This window comes from Pelmatolapia mariae, linkage group LG12 (assembly GCF_036321145.2).
Source record: "Pelmatolapia mariae isolate MD_Pm_ZW linkage group LG12, Pm_UMD_F_2, whole genome shotgun sequence".
Taxonomy (NCBI): Eukaryota; Metazoa; Chordata; class Actinopteri; order Cichliformes; family Cichlidae; genus Pelmatolapia; species Pelmatolapia mariae.
Window position 1 is genome coordinate 9029544 of NC_086237.1, and position 26981 is coordinate 9056524.

At 39.5% G+C, this 26981-nt stretch overlaps 1 protein-coding gene across 4 annotated transcripts in view; it reads left to right on the forward strand.

The window, feature by feature from the left end:
• Positions 1–26981, forward strand: part of unc5db (unc-5 netrin receptor Db) — a 276359-nt gene that overhangs the window by 150300 nt on the left and 99078 nt on the right. For all 4 annotated transcript variants that reach the window (XR_010095284.1, XM_063489657.1, XM_063489659.1 and 1 more), the window contains exons 3-6: positions 9254–9397; positions 11807–11910; positions 24010–24190; positions 24967–25134. Coding sequence is in view for 3 of the 4 variants with exons in the window: in XM_063489657.1 (XP_063345727.1) it covers positions 9254–9397; positions 11807–11910; positions 24010–24190; positions 24967–25134 (597 nt within the window). In the remaining variant the exon portion in view is untranslated. The remainder of the gene's footprint in view (positions 1–9253; positions 9398–11806; positions 11911–24009; positions 24191–24966; positions 25135–26981) is intronic.

Below are 26981 nucleotides of genomic sequence, written 5' to 3' on the forward strand. Positions count from 1 at the left end.
GCACCTAGACACCTCATTGGGTGTCAAGTGCATTGGCACTGTTCGACCAAATCGCACAGGTGGAGCCACTTTGATGACAGACAAAGAGCTGATGAAGAGAGGGCGTGGAGCTTTTGACTACAGGTCTGCTGAAGGTGTGATCGCAGTTAAATGGTTTGACAACAAATGTGTGAACCTGCTAAGTAATGCTTCTGGGATCATGCCACTTTCAACTGTCAAACGCTGGAGCAAAGAGTCCAAGGCGAAAGTTATGATCCCATGCCCATCACTCATCCCTGCATACAATGAGCATATGGGAGGGATAGATCTCTCTGACATGCTGGTACACCTGTACAAGACCCCAGCCAAGTCTACAAGATGGTACCTGCCACTCTTTGGTTACATGCTTGATCTGTCCATTGCAAATTCCTGGCTGGTCTACAAGAGGGAATGTGGACAACTAAACCAGAAACCAATCACACTCAAAAGATTCCGCCTGGCAGTTGCGCATAGCTTGAAACAAGTCAACAAGCCAGCATCCAAAGTTGGCCGACCATCATCCAGCTCTCCACCACCACCAAAGAAACGATACACCCCAAGACCCTCACAACCACAGCCAGATGTGCGATATGACTGCTTTGGGCATTGGCCACTTCACTGTGACAAGCGAGGCCGATGCAATTACTGTCCAAAGGGCGTCTCAAGATGGAAATGCCAAAAATGCAATGTTTTCTTGTGCTTGAATGCCAGTCAGGAATGCTTTGCAGTGTACCACCAGAAGATCTAATCATCAAGGGGTATTGGTGAAGTTGCATGAACGGCAAAAGAAAAGAGCCAGAACTGTTTCAGTGTGTTCTCAAATTTTTCAGTTCAAAATGGCAATGGTATATAATATACCACCAGAATTTTCAGAAAAATAAATTAAAAAATGTTAGTGCTGTTCCAACACTACAGTGAAAAGTTTATGTTAACAACAGGTCAAAAGTGAATTTGTATGTTTATGAATTTTCGGTAATTGCAGATCAAGTTTTTGATCAAATTTACAATATTTTTGTGTTTTATACATTTTGTGGTTTGTTATTATAACGCCCACTGTTGAAATGGAATCCAACAATGTTTGATGTTTTACTACCACAATAAAGTGGGTCAAACACAAAATTGGGTAGTTATTGTTTTGCAAAATGAGTATAACCTTTACTTTTTTCTACTAGTTATGTCTGTAGAACTTTATGTAGTTGTACCATAGAGAGACATCTCAACCGTTTGGTAGAGGGTAATATTTAAAAAACTATAAGGTGTGTATAAATTTTTTTTTTTGATTGTGATCATTATTGACCTAAAGGAATAGAAAATATGGACAAATAATTTTTTCATTGTATTTTTCTTGGTGAGGCAGTCAAAGGATACTATCAAAGTAAAACAGGAAGTATGGGGAACACACACACTGAGACACAGACTGACGAAACCCAGGGCGAGAGAGCAAGGGACGAGAAAGTGTTGCTAAAAATATTAAGTCTATAGTACATACTTTAAAAGCACCTGCATATATAATAGCACTGTGTTAGAATTGCAGTATTGATGTCCACACATATATTTAGATGTATACTGGGTTTTAAAATGAGGCCAGTCCTTTTTAAGTGAGGCTACTAAAGTCTAATCCTGAGCTGACTTTTCCCTCTGCCTCAGAGCAGTGGACCAGTGTTTTGGCTTTGCCACTACATTGAGCAGATATGGCCATTTTCACAAAAGTCTAATATTGATCTATGGGACAGCAGCCTATTCCTATTTTGCCTTTACTGTATGGTTAACAGAAAGGAACCAGAGGCAGTGTGTGGATGGAGTAAAAGATGAAAAAGGTTTTTTGCTGGACCCTCTTAAAGCAGATTTTTTTTTTAATAAAATGATCGCAATGCACCATTTTAATGAAGTTCTTGTCATTGAAATCCATTTTAATAAGCCAGACTAAGGCAGAGCTACCACAGCGACAATCTCACTTGCACTGGACCTCAGAACGGGGAAATATTGCTCTCATTCCAACTGCTTTGCCCATCTTTCTCTGAGTGATTCAGCTGTTTCGGATGGATTTATCAAGTGACTCGGAAAACTGCAAAAGAGTGAGAAGAGGATTGGGGAGGAGAGCTGATCAAGTGGTTTACTCTAATGAGGCCTGTCAACAGTGTTCTGCCTATAAACAAATAGGGTTGACAGATGACACAATGGCGGCAGTCGTTCCCTTCTCTCCAGCAAACCACCTGTCGATGTCGCTTTGGACTCCAGGAAATGTGTTGCTTTGTCGAAAAAGCTTACGGCCACCTTCTCTCTCTCGCTCTCTCTCGCTCTCTCTCACACAATCAGTCTTGCTCGCTCTTCCACTTCTGTTAGACTCAGCCTCAAATTTTTTAGGGCATCGCAGAAAGTCATTAGTTATTATTTGCTTTGCTGTCTCTCTTCCCACACAGATGCTGTCACTTGACAGCTCTGCCTGTGCTCAAGAAATTATGAATTATGCTTGTGCCTCACTCTCTACAGGGACGGCAAATGGGAAGCACCAACCATAGAGTTTCTTCTTTGTTTATTGCGTTCTCAACAACCCCCCCCCCCCCCCCCCCCCCCCAAAAAAAAAAGACACCAACTCACAGCCTGTCAATCTTAACTACCACAGTTACCAAAAGCGCCGATTGCACCATATTGTGACAAACTGCTTAATTTGTATCAGCGTTTCAAGACTTGTGAGTTTCACAAAGAGAAAGAAGCTCACTTTTTTTTGTTGTTGTTGTCATTTGTATCCAGCAAAGTGGAGACCACCCGCCACGAAATGTTCTCCATTTCTTAATTTTACCTCAAACACCAGCATGGAGTCATCGCCGTTGCCCCAATGCCATTCATTCGGGTTTAATTGGTATTCATTCAGAAGTCTGCTCAGTGCGTCGCAAGCTGTGCAGCCTCAGTATGAGGCTGTTTGACTTTAGTAAGAGCATGTCAGATTAAAATGTAATTCATCAGAGAGATTGGAGGCATAAGAGTCAGGGCAGGCTTTTGGTCTCTTGCAGTTCCCAGCACATTGCATATTTGGCTCTTTAATCCAGTGGTGGGTATAAGGCCCGGAGGCTCCGAAAGGCTCTGAGAAAACACATGTGACAGGCCCTAAGCCGATGACTCACATTAAATATGGGTGCTGTATACCCATTTGAAGCCATATGACAGGATGGCGAACAACTGGGGGCTTGCAGCTTGTTGCCTAAGAGGATTTTCAAATAGACTGGATTCTTTTTTCCTCGCCTTCTTTTATGCATTCAATATAATAAGAGCATTGTGCAGTTTGCTGTGGTCACATCGTTTTTTTTGTGCTATATAATGTAGTATATTATCGTGGTGTCACTTGCACAGGAAGCCTCTATACATCGTTAAGTGTAGTTCACATTATTAATGCTAATTCTTCTATAGATGATTTAGCTTTCCATTTAGAACTAGAAACATACTGCATGGTTGCCCGGGGCTCTGTGTTTCTGCCAATTTCCTTAGTGATGCTATCTGAGCTCAGCATAGAGAAGCAGAAAGCACTGATTTAGGAAGTGTGTCAGTCCTTCCTAAGAACTTGTGCATAACTAATCCCGTAAAACCCATTGATCACTGACGCAAGCCTTTAGACATATCGAGATATCGATTACGGATTCTTTAAAGACGCTTATTTAGCATACAGGGCTTTCCCTTTTAACTGCAGTTTAGCACATGACCTAAACAGAGGCCTATTTCCAGCCTATAAATTCTTCATTAAGACCTGACCCACATGAACACTGCTAATACTGGTACTCTCATGAAATCATATCAAAACCCAAGCTCTGAAGGTTCATTTTGGGCATCAGAATGGATGTAGGAAAGGCAATGCCAGTTGATCCACAAGTTCAGGCAGGCCCCAAAGTCAAGTTCTGCTGCAATCCCAGCAGATCAACTGATCTCAGTGCCAGCCCACATCAGCTGATAGTTCAGCTGATACATTTCTATGAAGCCACACAGGGCACACTATTTAACCTTGTGTTGGCCCGCCCACAATTGCTGCACGTATGTGGGTCACTTTGCAGCCCATCTTTCATTTCTGATTCATTGGATTAAAATCTAAAGGGTTTAGGTGAAGTCTCATGTATTATGTATGCATGTCTCTATAATCTCCAAATACATTATGTACTCCTAGAGTAAATTAACCTGGTATTATGAATGGTGCAAGTCCACCTAAAAAGGAACCAAGAGTTTCCCTTTTAGTGGGACCAGTTTTAAATTTTACTTTATCTCTGGTTTTGCAATTATTCTCACTTGTAATTGATTCGATTTAAGAAAAGCTCCTTTCTGTAAGATTCCAGAGGACTGACATTTTACATGTGTTTGCATGTCAGAGGTTCCTTAACTTTAAAACTTAACTATAGATCATGATAACATCTTGTATCATGCCGTTTTCTGAGTGAGGAGAGTCCAATTATGTTGTATTGAAGTTTCAACCAGTAGTGCAGACACAGATCCCACTATATTTATCTTAAAATGAAATTAAACAATATAATATAAAGAAGTAAGAATATCGCACTACATTTTTAAAAGAAGACTAACAATTAGATGAGCATTGTTTATTGAAGCTCGCATAATCTGCATTCTTTCCATCCAAAGTGGAACTCTAACACAACACTTTTATGCGGAATACAGAAAGTTAAACACTTGTGTTAATAATTTTTTAAAAGTGTCAAGTAATTGAAGGAGAAAACTGATTTGGATTATGCTTTTTTTTCTAAAGCTCTAATTGGCAGTATAGACATTCTGATTCTGGTATTAGTGAATTAAACATACTGCAAAGGTATCAATGTCATTACTGCATGAAAAGAAAAATTACATGGTCACCAGATACCTGTATTTATGAAATAAGTATTTAAATAATTGATGCAGCAGCAGTAATTCTAAATAACTCATTGTTCAATGTTGATTAGTTAAAATTTTCTAATTCTTTAATACAAAAATAAAATTAAAATACTATTTGCTAGTCTACAGTGTAATTCGAGAGTGGACTTAAAAATTAGCTCTCCCTCAAGAGTGACAAAAGAAAACAATAACACTGTGGAACAGTCACAGTTTCTTTATTAAGCTGTCCTCAAGTGAGATCCCCTAAGACAGGAAGTACAGTATTTGAATGATTTATATTGTGAAGTTGAAGTTCACTTCAATTCAGTTTAATTGCAGTCTTATTTACGCAGCAGACAAGCACTTTATATGGTAAAGTAAAGACTCTATACTATTAGAGAGAAAATTCAAGCAATCTGACAACCCCCAATGAGCAAACACTTGGTGACAGTGGGACAGAAAAACTCTCTTTTGTATATCACAGGAACTCCTCCAGTTGAATGAGCCTATAGCAGCCTTCACTGTAAGCTTTATCAAAGGATAAAACTTGCTATATAAACTCCCTATGGGACCAGGATTATCAGTGTCTATACAGCAATAATTAGTGGAGCGTGTGTATCTGTGATCAAGTGTTCATCAAACAGGTATTACAATGGTACTTGTAACTGATTACTTGGCTTTAAACATAAAATATGTAGCTTACAAGGAAGAACAATAAATATATGTATTTATTATTCATTATTCATCTCTTGATGTTTATGAACAGCCATTTTTGCCAGCTGATTATAGGCTACTTATTCAAGTGTGTGTTTGGGTTTATAAAAAGTAGCCTGCACTTAGAGTAAAAAGTGAAGCTGTCAGTGTTTTATTTTATTTCCAGAAGTCAATACCAATAGGGCTCTCCAGTTGCAGTCTTTTATTATTTTTTTGTCTTTTATCTTCATGATGTTTGCCTATCAATTTTTTTGCCTTGGAACAGTCAGTCTACTATGTACTTTCTCCATCATTAGAACAAAGTCTTCATCTTAAATCGTTCGAAGAGGTAATCCTGTCCGATCCATTTTGCTATGTCTAGCTCCGTAGTCTGTTGTTCTTTAGTGCTACGTCTGTACTTTGAAGCACTTAGAATAACAGTTGAAATATTGCACACCAGCTTCATTTGCACTCAGTGACTGTCCTTGTCATTGGAGGCTTTCGATATCTGTGAGACTGAATAAAGTTTGTTTTTTTTTTAATCAATTTCTTCTGACTTTTTATTCTCTCACCCACTCCCTTCTCTCACATACACACACAAAAGTTGTCTCTGTTCTTCTGCTTCTTCCTCTCATCATATATCTTGCTATAAGTATGCTACATTTATTCAAGTATGTGCTCATCTTTTTCATCTATATTTGTCTTAATTTGATTTTTTTTTTTACTTTTTCATTTACTACATGTTGAATGTCAGTCTTACAATCAAAGTGCAGCAGTGCTTTATATGTGAGGTGAAGCAAAACCAGGCCAGGTCGCTTGAAAAAAACAATTAAGCATGCTGACCTTTGATTGACTACAAAGACTTGTGTTTTTTGTTTTTACAAGTGATTGTTGCTGCATATGGTTTACAAAAGGTCTCGTTTACAGTTTATGTAAATTTATGCTAAAGGACACTAGGTAGATAAATGCTTTACTTTTCAACTGTGACTCTGACCATTTAGCCAAATTAACAGACTGGCTCTGAGTGGTCTGCACCCAAATTGCCTAATCCATAACATTTTTATGTCATCCTAAATTGTCACTGTTATTATACATTCATGAAATTAATACTTGTATGGATTTGAGAGGTGTAGCTACTGCGAGAAAAATTGAGGGTTATCAACTAATACTAAGTTTTCAGCTAATGCTAACAAAGATGGTTGGTTAAATATAACCATAATCTGTACAGGTGCAATGCACAAACACAGATAGCTAGATAAGTGATATATTAAGTTACTTCACAATATATCATGGAAATTTGTAATAATTATATTTCCCGCAATATCTATCTATCTGTCTATCTGTCAATCTATCTATCTATCGATCTATCTATCTATCGATCGATCGATAGATAGAACTTTTTGGATTGGATTAGAGATCAACTTCTATACCTGCTGCCAGTTAGAAGATTTTTTCCTGAAGTGGTAGTACAGAAAAATGTCCTCAGTAGTGATGGGAATCAAGAACCAGTTTTTGTAGAGAACCAGTTCCCAGTAGTCTACTTCCGTGGAATTGTTAGTCGTCTTTGTTCCTGATCCAGTTTATCCCACTTACTTGCACTGACACAATCAGCTGATTTCAGTTTGTATGCTGGAGGAGAAAAATAGTGACACATTCTACAGCATGGATATGGATGTTTTATTTTTATTGCAGAAAAGGAAGAGAGCACGATGGTAAAGTGCAAACTGCATTCAGGACAGAAACAACTACATTATACTGCTAAGACAACTTCGACTTTTTGCAAGCACCTGCACAGACAACATGCTAATGTTAAGTTAGCCAAGACCTCATAGTGACATTAAATCTGAGTGAATGCTGACCCCACCCCAGCAACCAGACCCTGAAGCTCAACAGGAAACTAATGGATGAGCAGTCAGGCTGCAGCCTCTGTTTCTACCTGTTCACAGTTGTACAGTAGAATGATTGTTGAGATCACTTTGAAGTCTCTTTGTGCTGGTTTTCATCTTTCCTGTGTGTTGTTGGCTTTATGTTCCTACCTAAATACTGAGAGAAAGATCATATGTGTGTCCTCATTAGGACAGGAATTTGTGTTAGTGTGTGAGATTTGACCACACAGCATCTAATTAATTTGCATGAATGTAATGTATTTGATATGCTGCTTGGAGATGGTGGTGACTCTCATAGTTGCGCCAGTGGGAACCCAATGAGAATTGATAATTAATCGAATTGATAAGCAATACAGATAATGCAATTGGAATCTCTAAATTCTTATCATTTCCCATTCCCAGTCCTCAGCATTAAAAAATTCCATGAACTGGAGGTTAAACTTAAGCTTATGTATTTAAGGACTAAAATGTGTAGCCAGCCAGAAAGGACATCAAAGATGACTGACCTGGCTTCTTTTTTACTACACCTTCCAGGACATTTCCAAATCTGAAAGAAACAGTCAGAGAATACTGCTCTTTGAACAGCGTGGAAAGCTGTGCTTGCTAATTCAGAAAAAGAAGAAGAACAGACTTCGTGGATGGAAGGATTGTGGCAAAATAAAAAAAAATCAAAATGTATTTCTATAGCACATAAAATACAACAAAGTTGACCAAAGTGCTTCACAGTCGGTCAGAGCAATAGCATGAGACAGAATAAAAAAGAAACAGTTAAAAGGAGGGCAGAAAACAATATGACAATTGTTTGAAACAAAAACTAGCCATGAAATAACATACTAGTTTGAATCAAAAGCCAGACTAAAGTAATACGTTTTAAGACGCAATTTAAAAGACTGGATGGACTCGGAGGAACGAATATAAGGAGGGAGGTTATTCCAGAGTCTGGGAGCTACGACAGCAAAGGCCTGATCACCTCTGGACTTCAGACGAGACCTCGGTTGCGTCAGGAGCATTTGATTGGAAGATCTGCCTTATTAGGGATAATAAGGCACAGTTATTGAAGGGAACGAAGGGCAGTTATTGGTCACTGAATATTTATTATTTATATTTATTTTGAATTTTGTCTGGGTTCACTAAAAATTAAGAATTAAAAGTGAGTTAAGAAAATTGTTGTAGTTGCCCAATCACTCTGCAGGCTAAATATGTTTCCACAAGAAAAATAAATGTTATTTTTCCTTTATCAGAAATTCAGTTTGAGGTTCAGTAACATTGTGCACCGTTTGAGAGCATTATATTTATTTAACAACAAGTTTAAGCCTAAGGTGTAGAATGCTTGATAGCGAACTTACTAAAAATTTGTTTCACACTTTCAAGTTCCCTGCAACATAAATTGCAACAATTTGTAGATCAAGGAAGTGCAACTCAAAAAGTACTTGCTTTTGGAACTGTACAGTGCATAAAAGAATCAAGTCCAGTTTTACCTTTTCACATTATGGTCTTATTAATAGTACAGTGACTCCCTGAGCTGTTCCTTTTTTTCAGATTTATGTCATGTTAGAAGTAACAAATATATTGCACATATGGCACATCTTCTTGTAACAAATGCCACAGATTCAAACAACTGGCAGAGTCAGAAACGTCTTAATAATTTTAGAAAATAATTAAACTTAACTTGATTCAGCACAGCACTTTAGGTGTTTTTCAGTGGTCCCAAATGCAGGGTAGCAAAACTCTAATTGAATCTAATCTAATCTAAGGTGTGCAACACTACACATAGGCACACGGAGTTGCTAACTCTCTTACCTTCTCTGTTGATCCAGGACTGAAGGTGCGTGAAGTGATGATCAACGTGTCACGCCAGCAGGTGGAAGATTTCCATGGCCCCGAGGACTACTGGTGTCTCTGTGTTGCCTGGAGCCACTTGGGCACATCCAAGAGTCGAAAGGCTACTGTTCGCATCGCTTGTGAGTTTGCAACTCTCCCCTAAGATGTGAAAATTTAGGGCATGAATTTTCAGGTTTATGTAAAAGAGAAATGGTATAAAGACTCAAAGTTTTAACAGCAAACTTGTGACTTTAGTTTTGGTTTGCAATCTTGATTGCAAGATTGAATGAATTGATTGAATAATCATACAACATATTTTAGAGAAGATGTTCATTAAACAGAAAAGAACTATAGATGATAACCAATCATGCATATATGACTCTATCTTCCATTTTATCTCAAAATCAGTCCTTTTCCTATACTGCAGGGTACTTCATGATGCTATAGATGTCACCACATTTGGTCCATAAATATGATTTATACTTTTACTTTGAGGGCATCTCCTCCAATTTACACATCAAAGTGTGTGCTGGGGAGTGCTAGTGCATATGTGGAAAAGGGGCATAAAGGCTTTTCTGTCTCCAAAGGGAGCCATGTGAAGTTTGATAAATGTGATGATACTTGTGTCAGCATTGTTTGTGGGAGAAGACTGCAAGATTGAAAATGAAAAATAATCTGGGGGTGTGGAGTTAGAAGGATGGGGATTTACTGGGGCTCATCTCTGCTTGAGGCTAGAGGATAGGGATATATTAGCTACTACTACTTTGACACAATGAAACCTCTGAGCAAACTGCCAGTGGTACAGGGGGTTTCTGGGTATTGTAGGCAAAAAGATATGTAAAGCTGTTAGCAAACAAAATTAGAACCTTCAATCAAAAGTGTTCTATTTTTTGTTAACACTGGTTAAAAAGCATAGAAACACAGAAAAACTAAAGAGGTTCTGCTGAAAATGTACTTCTTTATCTTATAGTAAGACATTTCAGAGATTCACTGTGTAGTTAAAGGAGAGTTTCACCGGTCTGGCCCAACTCAAAGTTTGCTGTATGTAAAGTGACTCTGACATTCCCGCCTTAGGCTGAATAACTAACAAATGATAGACAACATCATGTATAAATATTTCACAGTTAGAATAATCTCTTAAAGGGTGGTTCCAGTCATACAATTACAACACAGCAGAAAATTCAGAAATAGTATCTCTTAGCCTGATCTTTCCTCAGTCAGAAGTGCAAGAAGTTAGAAGAGTGAATGCCTTGAAATTATACATAGCCACAAGATCATGCATTTATTCACAATTTGTAACTGTCAGTATAATTTTTTCTTGATTTATTGATGCAGGCATGTACTCCAAGGGTCTATATATAAAAATACTAGTTAATACAGCATTATAATAACATGACCATGTTATAACAAAATATTTTCTAACAGAGATCCAGAATTATTGTAAAACAATCTGTTATGGCCATTTAATGATTTTCATGGGTCTCATGTTTTATTCCAGTTTTTTAACCTTTGGTCCATTTGCTTACTTTATCTAAAGCAGTCTCAGAAGAAAATGTTGCACACTCCAACTCCAAAGTTGTAGCGACCAGTTGTATTTAAATAATGCCATATAACAAATTAACAAAACTATCTGGCAAATGATTTACAGTGTCTGTCCCCAAAGAGAGCGGAGTGTACAGACAACAGAGCCCTCTCCTTGGACCAAACTGTGCGAGCACAACAAACTGATTTTATCTTGAATTTGATTTTTCAGCAATGAAATAATCAATTCCCAGAAACAAAATGCTCTCTAATCAAGTTAGACACAATCAGCTACTTTCAGCCACTCCTGTCTGAGACCAATACTGCTGCTAGAGTTAGAGGTTACAGAATCTGTAAGCCAAGTGAAAGTCAAAATAAATTAAATACAGTAAGAAAGCAACGTATTTCTTTTGTCCTTTGAAAGAAAAAAGAATATGTTTGGCGAATGACAGTAGCTGTCGAGCTCTTTATCTACTGAGATTTGGGTGTCACTGTGTTTTGCAGTCATTTTACACTGAATGTAGCTGCCAGCTGAACTGAGGTTTTGACTGCAGGCTCAACACCTTTCCCTCCTGTATGTGGATCTTTTACATGCAAGCAACCTCTTGTGATCCCAAGGGTTCATAAAAACCCATTCATAACTGAAGTGAAAATTTCAAAGGCACATTCCTGCTTTATGTTTTAACTGGTTTTCAGTGAATAGCTGCAGCGCAATAAGCTATCAAAGGCAGTTTGGAAAATGGGCCGAATAGGATCTGTCACTATTGTATGCACATGAGTGCCCAGGATGATCATAGCAATCCTGCTCACTTCATCCGTCCAGCATATCCTTCAAACCACCTTGTTAACAGATTACCCAGCACAGGGCCATTGGATCCTCTCTATCGTATACAGGCTACATTGGATTTTGAAGGTCGTGGTGTGCAGAGCCGGTGGGGCAAGCCTGCGTGTTAGCTGCTAAAGGGAATTGAGGCCAGGCTGACCGTGACACTTGACACCTGACAGCAGCCTCTTATCTCCCCATACAGACCTGAGGAAAAACTTTGAGCAGGACCCCCAGGGGAAGGAGGTGCCAATCAATGGGATGATCGTTCTGCACTGTCGTCCTCCAGAGGGAGTGCCCACTGCAGAGGTAAGTCCGCCGCTCCTCAGCTCCGCCTGTCCCGAAAGAGGAGAAGCTTATACTCCCACTGAGCAGAAAACATACGCATCAGAGCGGATACTTATTCTGTGAGAGTAGCTCTGTGCCACTCAGAAAGTCGATTCTACCTTCAGCTCCGCTTTCTCTGACCTTTAAGAGATTGATATAGTTGTGTTTAGAAACTAGTGATAAGTGCACATAAATATTTGGACACAAAGGCACTGGTTTCAAAGTCAGCTAGACACCTCCTGATGAAGAGGATTCACAATATAGCTTTTTATCCAAACCTCAACATTGTCAATAAGATCTACACATCAGTCTTTCACATGTTCTCTTAGCCATGCAAACCAGAAACATCTGGCTTCAAATGCAGAAGTGGGATGTTGCTCCCTGTCCTCCTGGATTCTGTTGTTTGATCTGTCAGCTTCTACTGCGTGCTCATAAAAGGGTTGATTGTGCCTTGCGGTTACTATATGGATATTCAGGATAGGGATTGCACCACTGCACCTAAGAAATTATTTACAAAGAACAGTGGATATTTTTCACTTGTCTGTTATCTGGGCTGAGTTTATTTACATGCACACCGTGTCCCATTTTCTCCCTCAAAGTCTGTTCCTGGGGAGGCTCATATATCACAATTACCATGAGAAACTTCATTAGTTATGGCTTTGATATGATCGAGACCTCTGATCTTCCGCAGCTTTCATTAGTAAATCATACGAAGACATATGCACCATACTCCAAGAGACAAAAGTAAATCTTTCTTTTCCATATAGCTCGAGTCTTTCTCAAACAAAACTGTCATATTGGTACCAACTGTGTTGTCTTTCTTTGTCATGAAAAATGACATAGTTTGGTTTCTAGCGGATGTAAGTCTCATACGGCATTTAGCCCTTCTAAAGTTGAGCAATCGCCAGTAGGGCCAAGAATACATTCCAGTTCATATCATACCTGTATATCATCGTTTTTCATAACTTTGAAAAATTAATCATATATATTTATGGCAACAACTGTAAACTGAAATGACAGTACTTCCTACCTGTGTTGTTGAATGTCCTCAGGTTTCCTAAAGTCTGCACTGCAGAAACCAAACATTTCTCTCATTCTTTGGTTTCTCAATTAAATTCTCATTAATTCAAACATATTTATTATTACAGTGAAAAGAAGCAGTGGAAAATATTGGATTTCATCCATATTACAAACTCCTGATCCACATTATTTGTTACATTTACTTCAGCATGCAGATTATCAACATGTTTTACTGACAGCAAAAAATCTCAAGACGTAGTCACAGCAGCAACTTGGCTTGATGTCTTATGCATTTCTTCATCACGTTAAACTTTCTTGACACAGTAATCAAAGTGAAAGATATATATCTGCTAATTATTTTTTATGAGTTTAAAGCTCAAAAACTCATCACGACCGCCTAGGTGTTCTGATAAAATTTCATTATCTGTATTTATGCTATAATTAGACAGCACACTGACTGTCATCAGATCCTTGCTATGTAGGTGTGGTGTAATTAAAGTTTTGTTTCCACCAAAAGTCCACCAAAACCATAACCACTTATTAAGTTAGACCTAGTCTTTTTTCATTCTAAGCAGGTGCTTTTATCATCACAGATACAAGGCCTTGGCTTAATAATCAGCCCATCAGTCATAGTAGTTATTGTTGTGACCCATATATTTTTCCACCATGTTCTGTTTTGTGGTCCTCAGCTTCAGCTGACAGGTTTCCAGGTCCTCTAAGATCTCTCAGTATATGATACAGTGTTCTGGCTACAATGTTTGAGTAAAGGAGGAAATTCATGTCTTCAGAAACCTCCATTTTATGGACAGGTTAAAGCTGATTACTGCAATAAAAGTCAATAACCTAGTAGACTATATTTGTTTAATCTTTTATTTTCTAGCATTTTATACATCATATTATTAAATTGTTATTTGAGAACATATTTCTGTTATTTTCTGAGTTTCTGACTTTGTATACATAAATGTGGCAAGTAAAAGTTAGCATGTGAGCATTTAGATAGATGGTGCAAGTCCCTGTCATCTTTTAGCTAACACTTAATTATAAGGGTTTAACTGTAACTGGATGTTTGTTTTTTAATGTCTGTTACTTGATGGCCCTGATAACAAGTCGGGTGAAGCTCAGGATCAGGTCTAGGTCACATAACAGTCAGACAATATTGTTATATAGTTTTTAAAGGACACCTATATGCTCTCTTGGATTTTTTGTCATATGTTCCGTTATACCAGTGAGCTCCATCTCTGAACATGTTTTTTTTCTAATCTTGGCCCTTTATGATGTCAGTAAGAGCAGATTTCCCTGATATAGTCACCTCAGGTGTGCTCTGGATGTGAGCACAACAGTCGCACCCATACTCTTTCTTCTGAACCTTCTGTTTATGAGGGGCACCCAATCTGAACAAAGTTGCCTTAAAAGAAGTTGGGATGGAGTTGAAAAGGCTTGTTTTAAGGTGAGGATGAATTGGGGGACTGCACCAAAGTGTCAGTATATCATAAAAAAGGATTATTTGAACTGTGTATCAAGCAGAGCTACTCTAATAGAGTGGAAAAAATTGGTTACACTGGTTACCTCTAAAGAGCATTTTGTTGTTTTTATTATATTTTTTGCTTCAAGCATTTAAATCATGGTTAGAGCCAACTTAAATGGAGGCTCCCAGGAAGATGGAGGACACATGTTTCATACACAGTGACCTGCAGTACTCACTCATCAGGGCAAATAGTGTTCAAATGTCACCAAATACACATTCGGCACCAAATGTCCATTCCTCTGATTTTTATGTAGACTTGCAATAATCAGCATGAACAATATATGTGTGACTGCTGTGTGCAGGAAACAGATTTAGGCAGAGGTCAGCTTCTGGCCCCGCACTGTCTAAATGATTCAACATGAAAATGGAGGAGTGATGTCATTTCAGTGCTGCAGAACCCACGGCATGGATAAAAATAGGTGAATCTGAGCGGCTCAGACCGAATCGCAATGTCCCATCTAGTCCTTTGTCAACACAAATGAGCCCGGCCACAAGAGATGGGAGTGAATAATGTAGGGAGCACAGGGCAGATATCTTCAGCCCAGTCGATTTCAGCGCACCTTGTCCATGAAATATTGAGATGGCGTCCGTGAGTGCGCTAGTATGAGGTTTCAGTGACTGCAGCTGCAGGATGGCGGCTGCTGTGGCAGGACCAATAGGATGCGAGAATGCGGTTTGAAGTGCGGCGCATAGGCTGTGTTTGGAAATCAACCTCGTCAGCAAGGATGTCAGTGTGAGCTAATGAGTCTCCAGTCACTCGCGGTGGAATCATTTTGCATTATGTGGTTACAACAGTTTATTTAGGCTGGAGTCTGACACTGAGCAGGAAGGTCTCCTGCACTCTGGAGATCTTTATTTGCACGAGGGAGGGGCCATGGCAGATGTCCTGTAGTCCACCTCCTTTTCTGTCGTTTAGTTATTCCTCCTGCTCTGTAACAGTCAGCATTGTTTGTCTTTTCTGTTTCTTTCATTTATGTACAGAAACCCCTCTAAAACCATGAATACATTATTATGTACGATGAAGAAAAGCACTGACCTGACATTAGTTTGGCTTCGTTAAGTAGTTATGAAAACATATAATACAGCAGTGTCATTTTTAATTGTGAAAACCTGTACAAAGACATCCTAATGTTCTGCACTCCTGCAGAGTTAAGTTCCTCTTTGAAACGGTGCAGTAGGTCAAGTGGAAGATTAAAGTTTTTACATCTAGGCTGACACTTGCGAGTAGGAGTGAGTGCTTTTATATCTCTGGGGCTCAAAATTTGCATCTTAGACAACACGGTGCTTGCTGAAACTTTTGATTGGGGGAGCTTGTGTTGTGGCTGTGAACAGTCAGACAGGAAGCTCCGCAGACACAACGCAGGACTCTGAAAACTACTTATTCTGCTCTGCACGTTTCTTTCTTCCTCCGTGGAGGGGGAAGTGTGTTCTTAGTGTCATTTGTCTGTCTGTCAGCAAAACAGAGAGTTTTACCTCCAAAGGTCACTTTCTTTGGAAATATAGGGCGCACCTGAGTCTTTCTAGTTATTATTATTGCCATACTTCAGTCTAAATCAAATCTAATTCTGTAAGACAGAATTTATATATTTATTTTTATGCAAAAACATTCCCATATAGACAAATTATGCTTTCTCTTTTGTTTGAGTCAAAAAAAAAATGTGATAAATGATCATATAAATGCATAATGTTAACTACAATCCTTCAAATCTCAGCAACTTGTGAGAAGTCAGCAAGTTTAAGTCTCTAATTAAGAAATTGTAGAAAACAGATAATGAGACACTGATACCTCCAGGTAGTGTTGGCCTTAGAAGGAAAACGGTTCCTTTTCTTTCCCCAATTAAGAATATTCTCTTAACCATGAATACATTTAGAACTATTTATATTTATTTATTTATTTTTTGTTTGTTTCCTTTAATGAGCTCTAACCTTTCAGACTTCCCAGTGCATTTGAGGAGACAAAAACCTTTAGATGTGGCAGTGGTTATCACTAGGTTTACACCTAGTGATAAAAATATAACGCCATGGAAGTTGTCTAACTGTGATTGGCACATTTTTACTAAGAGAACTAGGAGAATTGGGTGTTTCTTTTCTTACAAAAACCCAACTTCTTTTACCTGCTTCTTAGAGCAGCCATGCCTGCACTTCAATCTTCTGCAGTATCTTCAAGTCACAGGTCTCCGGCACACTTCTGCACCATGTCCCACAACAACTGAAGCAAAAGTGAGGGTAGGAAACGTAAGAGTGCCATTTGTGGCACATGCCCCGACAACGGTGAAACCTGAGGTGGCAGACTTACACTCAAGAACACACTCAAAGAAAAAGAAACAGAACTTTCTAACAGGCTTTGTAGCACAATTTGAAATACTGACATGAAAATTACAACTGAGTATTAGTGCAGCTCCAATTATCTGCTGTACTCAAGAGGAGAAATAAAGTATTTCATATATTTTAGTATATAAATCGATTACAAAAAAGCTTAAAAATATACTAATCATATTTGAGCTGAGTTAAAAAGGTGGCCTGTAGTGACAAATAGAGAGCAGTAAATATTACCATATCTTAGTTTTCCATTGACTTGCACTAATAAAGATTATTTTCATCCAAATAAGGTATGTGCTTTTGCAATAGAACGAGGAAAAAGGAAGACACAAACCAATGAATCAACCAGCCAAACAGTCTGCATGTGGACCATTTGTAGTCTGTTTTAGGTTCCTCTTATCAATTACCCTTTGATCAACATATTCACTCAAAGACTGAAAAAAAGAAAAAGAACGGTGGAAAGAACCAACACATGGATACTTTGATTTTTAAGCATATTACCATTTTAGAAAAGCAGCACAGTGGCACGGTGGTTAGCACTGTTGCCTCACAGGAAGAAGGTCTTGCGTTCAATTCCACCATCAGGCCGGGGTCTTCTGTGTGGAGCATGTTTTCCCCATGTTTTGTGGGTTCTCTCCAGGTACTCTGGCTTCCTCCCACAGTCCATAGACATGCAGTTAGTGGGGACATGTTTATTGGAAACTCTAAATTGCCCATAGGTGTGAATGTGATTGCGAATGGTTGTCTGTGTCTACTGGTGACCTGTCCAGGGTGTACCCTGCCTCTCGTGCTAAGACAGCTGGGATAGGCCCCATAGGCTTCCCCTGTGACCCCTAAAAAGGGATAAGTGAGTGAGTGAATGAATTACTGTTGTACATATTGGGGCTTACTAACTAGCTTGATTAGGTCTCTATTTGCTACATGCCCTTGTTCAGACACCTAAACGCAGCTGTTAGGTAAGATGTTCAGCATGTTCATCAGTTATATAATGCTCCAAAAAACCAAAGGAATAGTTTTTAATGTCAGTATAGCATCAGGTCCATTAAACTTCTTTGATATTGATCTGCTCAGTTAAGTAGTGTATGAGCAATGTATGCGTTAATGCTGTGTGCATCTGGCATCTGTTCTGGTATGTTTCTCTATCCAAGGAGCAACAGGATGAGCACTGCCAGAGCCCTACAACATGACCTCAGGCAGGTCACTGGTCTAAATATCTCTGACCTAACAATCCAAAACACCTTCTTGGGCATGATTAATCTCTGGCTCTCTTCCACAGAGTGTTTTTTTTTTCTGTTTTGCTACTTTCACACCCCAGTCATGGCATTTCTAGTGGAGGTTTCTTCCTGTTAAAAGAGAGTTTTTCCTTTCCACTGTCAAGTGCTTACTCATTGGGGGGGGGTCCCTGTATTATTGTAGGGTCTCTCCCACAAGACATTTGAGGTGGCTGCTATTGTGATTGAGAACTATATAAGAGATTTCATTGAATTGAACTGCAAACTCCACACAGAAAGGCCCCCACCAGATGGTGGAGTCAAACTCAGGACCTTGTTGTTGTGAGACAACAGTGCTACTAATCCCATGTTTGTGTGGGTTCTCTGTGGGTACTCCAACGTCCTCCCACAGTCCAAAGACATGCAGTTACTGGTGTTAGGTTAATTGGTGAATCTATATTATCCATAGGTATGAATATGAGTGTAAATGGTTGTCTTTTTGTGTTAGCCCTGCGATAGACTGTCCAGGGTTTACCTCGCCTCTTGCCCTATGGTGGGTCGGACATGCTCAATCCCCCACACAATCCTGATAAGGACAAGCAGAAGAGAATGGATGGATGAACTGAACTGATACAGGAGGAAATTTAGCACAATTTTTCCTCAAATAATAAATGAGCAGTGCATTTATTATTTTGTTTTTAGTCTTTTTAGCTTGTTCCAGAGCTGCTTTATTGATGTAAACATGACATTTGAACATCACAGATATCTCATGTAAAACATGTAACAGCTGGGATTAATGTTGGATCCCCGTTATAGACTGATGTAATGTCTAGCCACAAAATGTTTCAGTGTTACATCAGTAATAGCATGCAGAAGAAAAATAAGCCTAACCCTACAACTCCAGTTTTACAGCTGCATGCCTTTGGAATCAAACACGCTGTAGTTAAATATCAGGAACTGAATAAATCTATTAAAACTTGAATCTGCTTGAAAAATAAACATCTTTATCACAATGGTATAAATTGTCTGAATGTTTAGACTTGTTGAAATGGTCTTAAATGAATAATTATAACCTCTCAGCCATTTCACATCCATTTAAGACTTAATCAAAAGTAAAGTATTTGTTGGTGTCTTTTTATGAATTCAAAGTGGGGACAAAATAAATGTAAGCATCAAAATGTAACTTTCTATGGGGTCTTTTTGCAACAAAATACCTTCATATCTCATATTCAGAGAGCTGAAATTAATTTGGCTATGGTTAGAGAACATAGGAGGAACTTATTTGCAATTTTGTTTCACGGCTCCCGATCCAAAACCAATTCTCCACTTGTAGTTCACAGATATCAGGAGATGTGAATGCAGAGTAGATCTTTTAACTTGGGGAGAAAAGAGGTCCATGAGAGCCTTGTATAATGAGTTTCTTTTGAGAGGTTACTTTTAGAGAAAGTGTGAAATGAACAGCCAAACTGGAAGCCAATTTCAGCTTCCCTGAATGAAAGCCTTTAATCCAGGATGAATCCCCTTGATCTACAGTAGCTCAGGTAGACAGGCCACAGCACAAAGGAGCATCAACTAAATGCTCCTACACCGTGATACAAGCTCTCCTCTGGTGAGCTTCACAAAGACATTGCGATGCAGCTCCGAAAACAAGTTAGCATTTAACTCTATCCCACCTCCCGCCTCTGTTGCACTTGTTTCTACTTTCACATCCGACTCCTCTGTTATTTTCTCATAGGTCAGAGAAAAGCTCCTAGAGAGCAGATGATGAGCTTCATTATTAAGCCGAGCAATTACATCCCTCCCGGCCCAGGCCGCAGCCGGGCGCTCCCTCTATTTATTTCGTTAAGATAAGACAGATCGAGGTGGAATAGTAATGCAGTGCCTTGTAGCTCAGAGGGGAGGAGCGGTGGCATTTGGGAAACAACAGGGGAGAGGGGATGGGCGATGCAGGCCCACTTTCTGTTCTCTACGTATCATTCTTGATTAACCTCCAGAGCAGGAGAGCACAACAGAGCTGCAGATAGCTCCCCTCCGAATGAACCTGCCGCTGTCGGGCTGACTGTTCAGATGAACACAGCATGTCATGCTGAGTTCAAAGTGTATCTGTGTGTATGTGTGGGTGCACACATACTTTTTATGACAAGGCCTGCTGATTGGTGGACAGAGAGATCTATTGGGAGGATCAGCCCTGAAGCCAGGAGTCTGATTTGCTGGTGTCACGTGATCACCAGGGATATGCCTAGTGGCACACTTAATCTATATAATTGCACTGATGAGATGCTCAGCAGAGAAAAACTTCTGTTTCCCACAGTCAGACAGGTAAGAGTCACCCACAGGCGGAAGGAGATCATGTTAAATTGTAACACCTAAGCATGACTCAGCAGACAGATTTTCCTCCTTAGGGCACTGAAGCGCTCCATTTGTACTGCATCACCTTGACATCAAATGACCATTAGAGCCAAGCAATGAGACACACGAGCAGAGGGAAAAAAATGCTTCAGCTGGCAAGGACTTGATCAGCACTGTCCTCATAAGTCTTGGTGATGGCTACAGTGTCACCCGTTTACATTGCTCTTCTGTCCTCTAATTGCCCCTCGACACCCACATTTCTCAGCATCTAATCATCAGGAAATGTCATCAAGAATAAGCTGTGTATGTGTATGTGTGTGGGCAGTTAAGTAGATAAGGGAACCTGGCTGCTGTGAGGACGTGACCTTCAGGGGCAATTCGAGTAATGAAATCACAGGAAGGAAGTCCTGATGCCGGGGGCCCACCTGGTAACCCCTCTGTCAGGGCTGACACTGATGACCGCGTCCTAAGTGAAACAAATGTGCCAATTAGGCAATTCATTCCTCACATCCTCTGCCACACAACCACTGGCCTAATTTGTATTTGTCCCTTCATCTTTTTTTCCCCATCACCTCCTCCTTCTCTCCCTCTCTTTGTCTCTGTCTCTCTCTTCCCTTCTCTTCCGCTTGGTGAATCTTTTCATCAGTGCCCAAGGGCTGTTAGTGGCAGACAGACAGCTAATGCGCAGTGTGGCCCCAAACACTGGGAGGGCCAGCTCGTGCCACACATTAATTGCCTCTTTCAAGTCACGGATTTCCCCACAGGATAAAATTGAAATAAATACATAAAAAAGTTGGGGGGGGGGGGGTAGTGCGGTGTGGGAGGGTGCCAGGACTTGTGACATCCCTTCAGTGACGGATGACTTTAATCATGAGAAATTAGACCCCATCCCCTGCCCTGCTCCTCTGACTCTGTTTTCTTATCTATCTAACGATGCTAGGCCGCTTAACCTCTGATGAGGCCAGTGTTAAATTATACAGAAAAATCTGCAGGGCCTCAGTCGCACTGTAAAAAAAGAGAAATTCTCATTCTAACTTGGAGTGGCACAACTGGTTGAAATAGAAGTTCGGAAAAATACAAAATGGGAGAAATGATTACTATGTTATGACGTTCATTATCATTTTTATTCATGTCAATATATACCTGCAATCCATCATCCCTCAGGTCTGTGTGTCATTTCTATTTACCCAGTGTTTGCATGCCCACAGGCGCTTCCTATTTGCATCCAGCCTGAGTGTTGTTTATTATAAAGGGTGGCTGCCTGTGCTCTTCCTATAAATCCATCAGCCCAGCCCATTTTGCTGCGCTATGAATGTAATTTGCAAATGCAGCGATGCAGCTCCCTTACCAGGGTAGAAGCAGTAAAGCGTCACTAAGTTTGTAATTCATAATTAGTTTTCCTCTCTGTTGCTGGTAATTGGTTATAGCACATCCTTTGACTGCCTAATGGTTTTAGCGTTAGTGGTTATACTGCCTAGTTGTGGCTAATCAGCAGGGTGGGCCTTGTAAAATATAGCTGATCAGCAGTTATGTGTATTGCTGGGCTTTTTTAAGGGTGCTGAATCCAGATACAGGATCTGCTACTAAGATTTGCACTTTGAGGGTTCAGTATGCTCGAAACAAACAAAGTGTTGCTTCACCATGTCGAGGCAGTGCTCAAGACAGGAAGTGTACAGTCTATTAATCTTATTTATCTGTCTTAGACCCATTGTTTTAGCATTTCTGCCCTTTAAACCAACTTTCTTCTGACAGGCTGCCCCTTGCAAGAAAAGGATACGAATAGCAGGGCTTCTGTGTGTTCTGTGGATGTCTTCAGTCACTGACAGCATGAAGAGCCAGGAATAGAGAACCAAAGCATAATATGGGTCCTTTAATAAATGTAATAAAGGACTTGTATAAATGTAGTATGTTTATAGTAAAGGATGTAAAATTTGAGTCGCCACAAGACAATCTAGTTAAATGGAAAACGGAGGTTTGCATGTGGTTAACACTGTGAAAATGTCTAGTTTAACCCAAATCTAATTCTATTCAATTCATTTTCATTTATATATTGCCAAATCACAACAACAGTAAACCTCAAGGCACTTTGTATTGTAAGGTAAAGTGACCAATTACTTGGCAACAGTGGGAAGAAAACACGGAGTGATGTGTTAGCTCAGAGAGTGAAAAGAGGTGTGTGAAGAAAAAACACTCAGTGCATCATGGGAAGGTCTATGGCAGCTTAGCTAAGGGAGGATTCAAAAACAAAAGTTTTAAGCCTAATCTTAAAAGTAGAGATGGCGTCTGTCTCCTGAATCCAAACTGGGAGCTGGTTCCACAGAAAAGGGGCCTGAAAGCTGAAGGCTCTGCCTCCTATTCTACTTTTAAATACTCTAGAAACCACAAGTAAGCCTGCAGTCTGAGAGCTAAGTACTCTACTGGGGTGACACGGTACTATGAGGTCTGATTATTCCTTGTTGTAAGGAGAAGAATTTTAAATTTAATTGTGGATATAACATGAAGCCAATGAAGGGAAGCTAATATAGGAGAATTACTCTTTCTTTTTCTAGTCCCTGCCAGCATTCTTGCTGCAGTATTTTGGCTCAACTGAAGACTTTTAATGGAGTTTTAGGACAACTTGATTATAATGAATTACAGTAGTCCAACCTACAAGTAATTAATGTATGAACTAGTTTTTCAGCATCACTCTGAGCAGGATGTTTCTAACTTTAGGGATATTGCACAAATGCAAGAAAGGAGTCCTACACATTTGTTTAACATGTGCATTCAACCACATATCCTGGTCAAAAAGATCTAACCTACAGCGTAAGCTATTCCATTAGTTTCTGAACTTTTAAGCCACAGCATTTTGCTTGTTTGTTTTGTTTTTTTCTGTTTGTTTTTTGATCAGAGGGTGGACTACCAAGTCATCAGGAAAAGGTAGCAAACCTGGTTAGCATAGCTGCTAAGTAGTACAAAGCTACAGACTGATAAAGTGCTAAAATGTCTATCACCAAAACTCAAGAATAAACGCCACATATTAAAATGCTCTAGAAGGTACCAACAGCACAAACATAGTCTAGTTTAGTAACACAGAACTAAGGCCTAGCACCCAATTGGAGTAGCCTGTGTTAGCAAACCTGTCCATTAACTTTACCCCAAGCAGTATTTAAATCCCCCCACCGTAAAGCTCTGATGAAAGGGGAAACTACCCATAGAGGTCAAAGACCTTGTTTATAAAAGGCAGTTAACATGTTTTTAAGGCTAAAGTTTGGCACTTTACCGTGAGAGTCTATGGGGATTGATTTGCTTTTTAACCTAACCATAAATGGCAAAGAGAGGAACTGCATTTTTTGGCTCTTCCATCTTTGGCTTCTTTTTATAGACTCAAATCGGTAAATCAAGATAGCCATTTGATTAAACCAACCCTAACCCCTATACCCTATCCAAAGCACTTCTGTAGGTCAGAAAATAAACTTTACTTTGAATACATGTCAACATAGCTATCAGTCATTATTTCCTGTGTAACTGGATTGCTTTAAATCTTGGGTCCATTTGTCTGCCCATGTAACATGGTGTTAAGTGGAATTGCTCTAGTGTGTTGTACTTGACTACGATGTTAGTGATGTTTGCTGCAAACACTCCTCATATGAGTACTATATTACCACTCTTTGACAGGTGGAGTGGCTGAAAAACGAAGAGCTGGTGAGCTCCCTGACGGATGACAACATCGACACCCGAGCCGACCACAACCTCATCATCAACGAAGCGCGCCTGTCCGACTCAGGCAACTACACCTGTCTGGCCAGCAATGTTGTGGCAAAGAGACGTAGCGCCACGGCAACTGTGATAGTCTTTGGTACGCCATCGTAGCAGCTGCTTATTGCCTGCTACAACACATTACAGAGTAGTGACACAATGTTTACATGGCACTTCAGATCAATTTGTTCGGCTTCCTGTGCCCCTATACACAAGTGATTAAGAGACCCGTCTCTGTGTTCCCACTGAAGAGCAATGTTTCCTCTTTATTCAGATGAATGTATTATTCAAACACTCAATTTACTGCCTCTCATTTAAAATCAATGTGTACTTTATGAAAGGAAATAAGCCACTGTGTCTTAATCTCATTTAAAAGGAGTGTTGCTTATTAAGTATTTATTTGCCAGAGGCCTTCCAGAAACGTGGGTTCGCCAGCTTTGATAGCATTGCTGAGCAGAGAGAGAGAAAGACAGAGAGATCATAAAGTGCTTCAGTCACAACGCTAAGTGGTCGACTCCAAACCTGTCAACCAGTATGAGTCGGTGTCGCCTTTAGAAATGGCGTTTCCGTTTAATGGCTGCTTTCTTTGCTTTCGCATAGTTCCTTGTCTTTATCTTAATCCAAGTGCAAGAAACACTGAGCTGAGCAATTACGAAACAGGGAGCTGTATATCCAGCGCATTGCGCTGTGCTCAATCTGCTTCTACCGTTATGCATTGTTGCCTTGCACTGCCTCTGAGCCTGCATAATCATTAATAACCCCAGCAGCTCTTATTAGAGTGTTTAACTATGCCAGAGTTCAGTAAAAAGTATTATTCACTGTCGTGCCCTCACTCTACTTCTTCTTCTTTTCTTAACTTTGTTGGACTCTCTCCAGTGAATGGCGGCTGGTCCCTGTGGACGGAGTGGTCGGCCTGTAATGCGCCATGTGGGCGGGGTGTCCAGAAGCGATCTCGGACCTGCACGAACCCGGCACCACTGAATGGCGGGGCCTTCTGCGAGGGCATGTCCGTACAGAAGATCACTTGCAACGCGCCCTGTCCAAGTTAGTTCTACTTCTCAGTTTTTGCTTAGATCAAGCACAGCTTAATGGGGCTGTAAAGATACAAAAAGTAGCTTTGCTACGTGTCAAAAACTATTAATGCTTGGCTGAAAATAATTAAGCTGGTAAGTCCTCCAAAAATGTTCACATTAAATGTTCTAATGATATTAGCGCATGATGACTTAATTATCTCCAATTCTAGCACTTCTGTTTTCAGTTGACGGTCTTTATTGCAAGGCTGTTTAATTTTATTTGAACAATAACAGTAACATTTAGCTGTCACTGACATGTAGAGTGACATTAATAAGCTTCATTCGTGCCTCATTAGCATTGCAGGCAACCAATAAAGGGACTGCAGTGGTCCCTGCAGTCTGTGACTGTTTCTTAAACAAAAGGCTGCTATTGAGTCAAAACTAGTTTCGTTGCTCTGGATAACTACAACAGGCAAATAATAATAATATTAAAATAATTAATAATACTCATAAATTTGTCTTATGTTTTATACATGTGTAAAAAAAAAAAAAAAAAGCCCCAATGCAAAACTGTTGCAGTAGTTTTGCATTGGTCACACTTTTCAAATCCTTAAAATTTGAATAGCAGGTATTAGGAAAAAAAGCATGTGTGTGTGTGTGTGTGTGTGTGTGTGTGTGTGTGTGTGTGTGTGTGTGTGTGTGTGTGTGGCAGGGGGGCACTTTACATGGACTTTTATGTAGAATATTCTTTGTCACCGACACATGATCTGATATTGCCGTATTGGGATTATTCTCTTGTACAAACTGGCGCCTTTAATAGTCTAGACATCCCACTGTGCACTTAGGGTCATATGCAGTCCCGCAAAACAATAACAGCCTAAATCTTCATTAGTAATTCATAAGTGACTATCAGCTATTACAATATACAATTACAATTAATTACTTTTTTAACCAAACACTAAACAAAAGATAAATGGATCAGATTTACTAAAAATGAAAAACGGGACCTTGGATCTTATGAGGCTGCAGGTATTTAAACTACACAAAAATATGTGGAAATTCGTTCTTTAGGCTACCTGCACCGAATAATCTCCTTTGAACTTGTTACAGCCTCCAACAGGTCTGCACACCTCCAGCAACTCATGGCCATAAACTGTAGTTTCTTTGCTCTGGTGTCTAGGACTGTTGTTGGTGGTGAAACATGGAACAAATCTGATCAGACTAAAAAAAGCCAACTTAATCAATCTATTTTTTCCTCATAAAATACTGGGTTTCCTCATATTTGGCATGAGAGTATGAGAATGAAGGAAGAAAGAAAGTTGGCAAAGCTTTAAACTGTGAGAGCTTTGACTCATACTATATTTATACTATAGTATATTTAAATGTAAAGAAGGTAACGAGAAGTAAATATTATGATTCAAAGTTACAGAAAATATAGTAGACATGAAACACTGTCGATATATCGCATTGTCCGATGACATTAACAATACAGGAAAGTAGAGTGATCAGCTCTGCTGCATCAGTTGCATGCAAGCTGAATTAACTGAATTTATATTTGTTGAATAGCACTGAATACAGACCTGAGGCTGATGGAAATGTCATGCTTCTCAGGTGTTTAGTAATAACCAAACAAATTAAAATGTCAGAGAATCAGTACTGAAGTGGATATATCAGTCTGGACTAAACTGGGGGATGACTGACTGACCTTCTTGGATTTAGCCATTAAATTAATTAAACATTTTAAGCATTGGCTGTTGACAAATGATCAGATTTGTATATATGTATATATATAGAGAGAGAGAGAGTAAGAGAAAATTCATGGATGATGGAGTAATGTCCATTACCTCTGCTGAGAGAAGAGAGATAATATCCTTACAT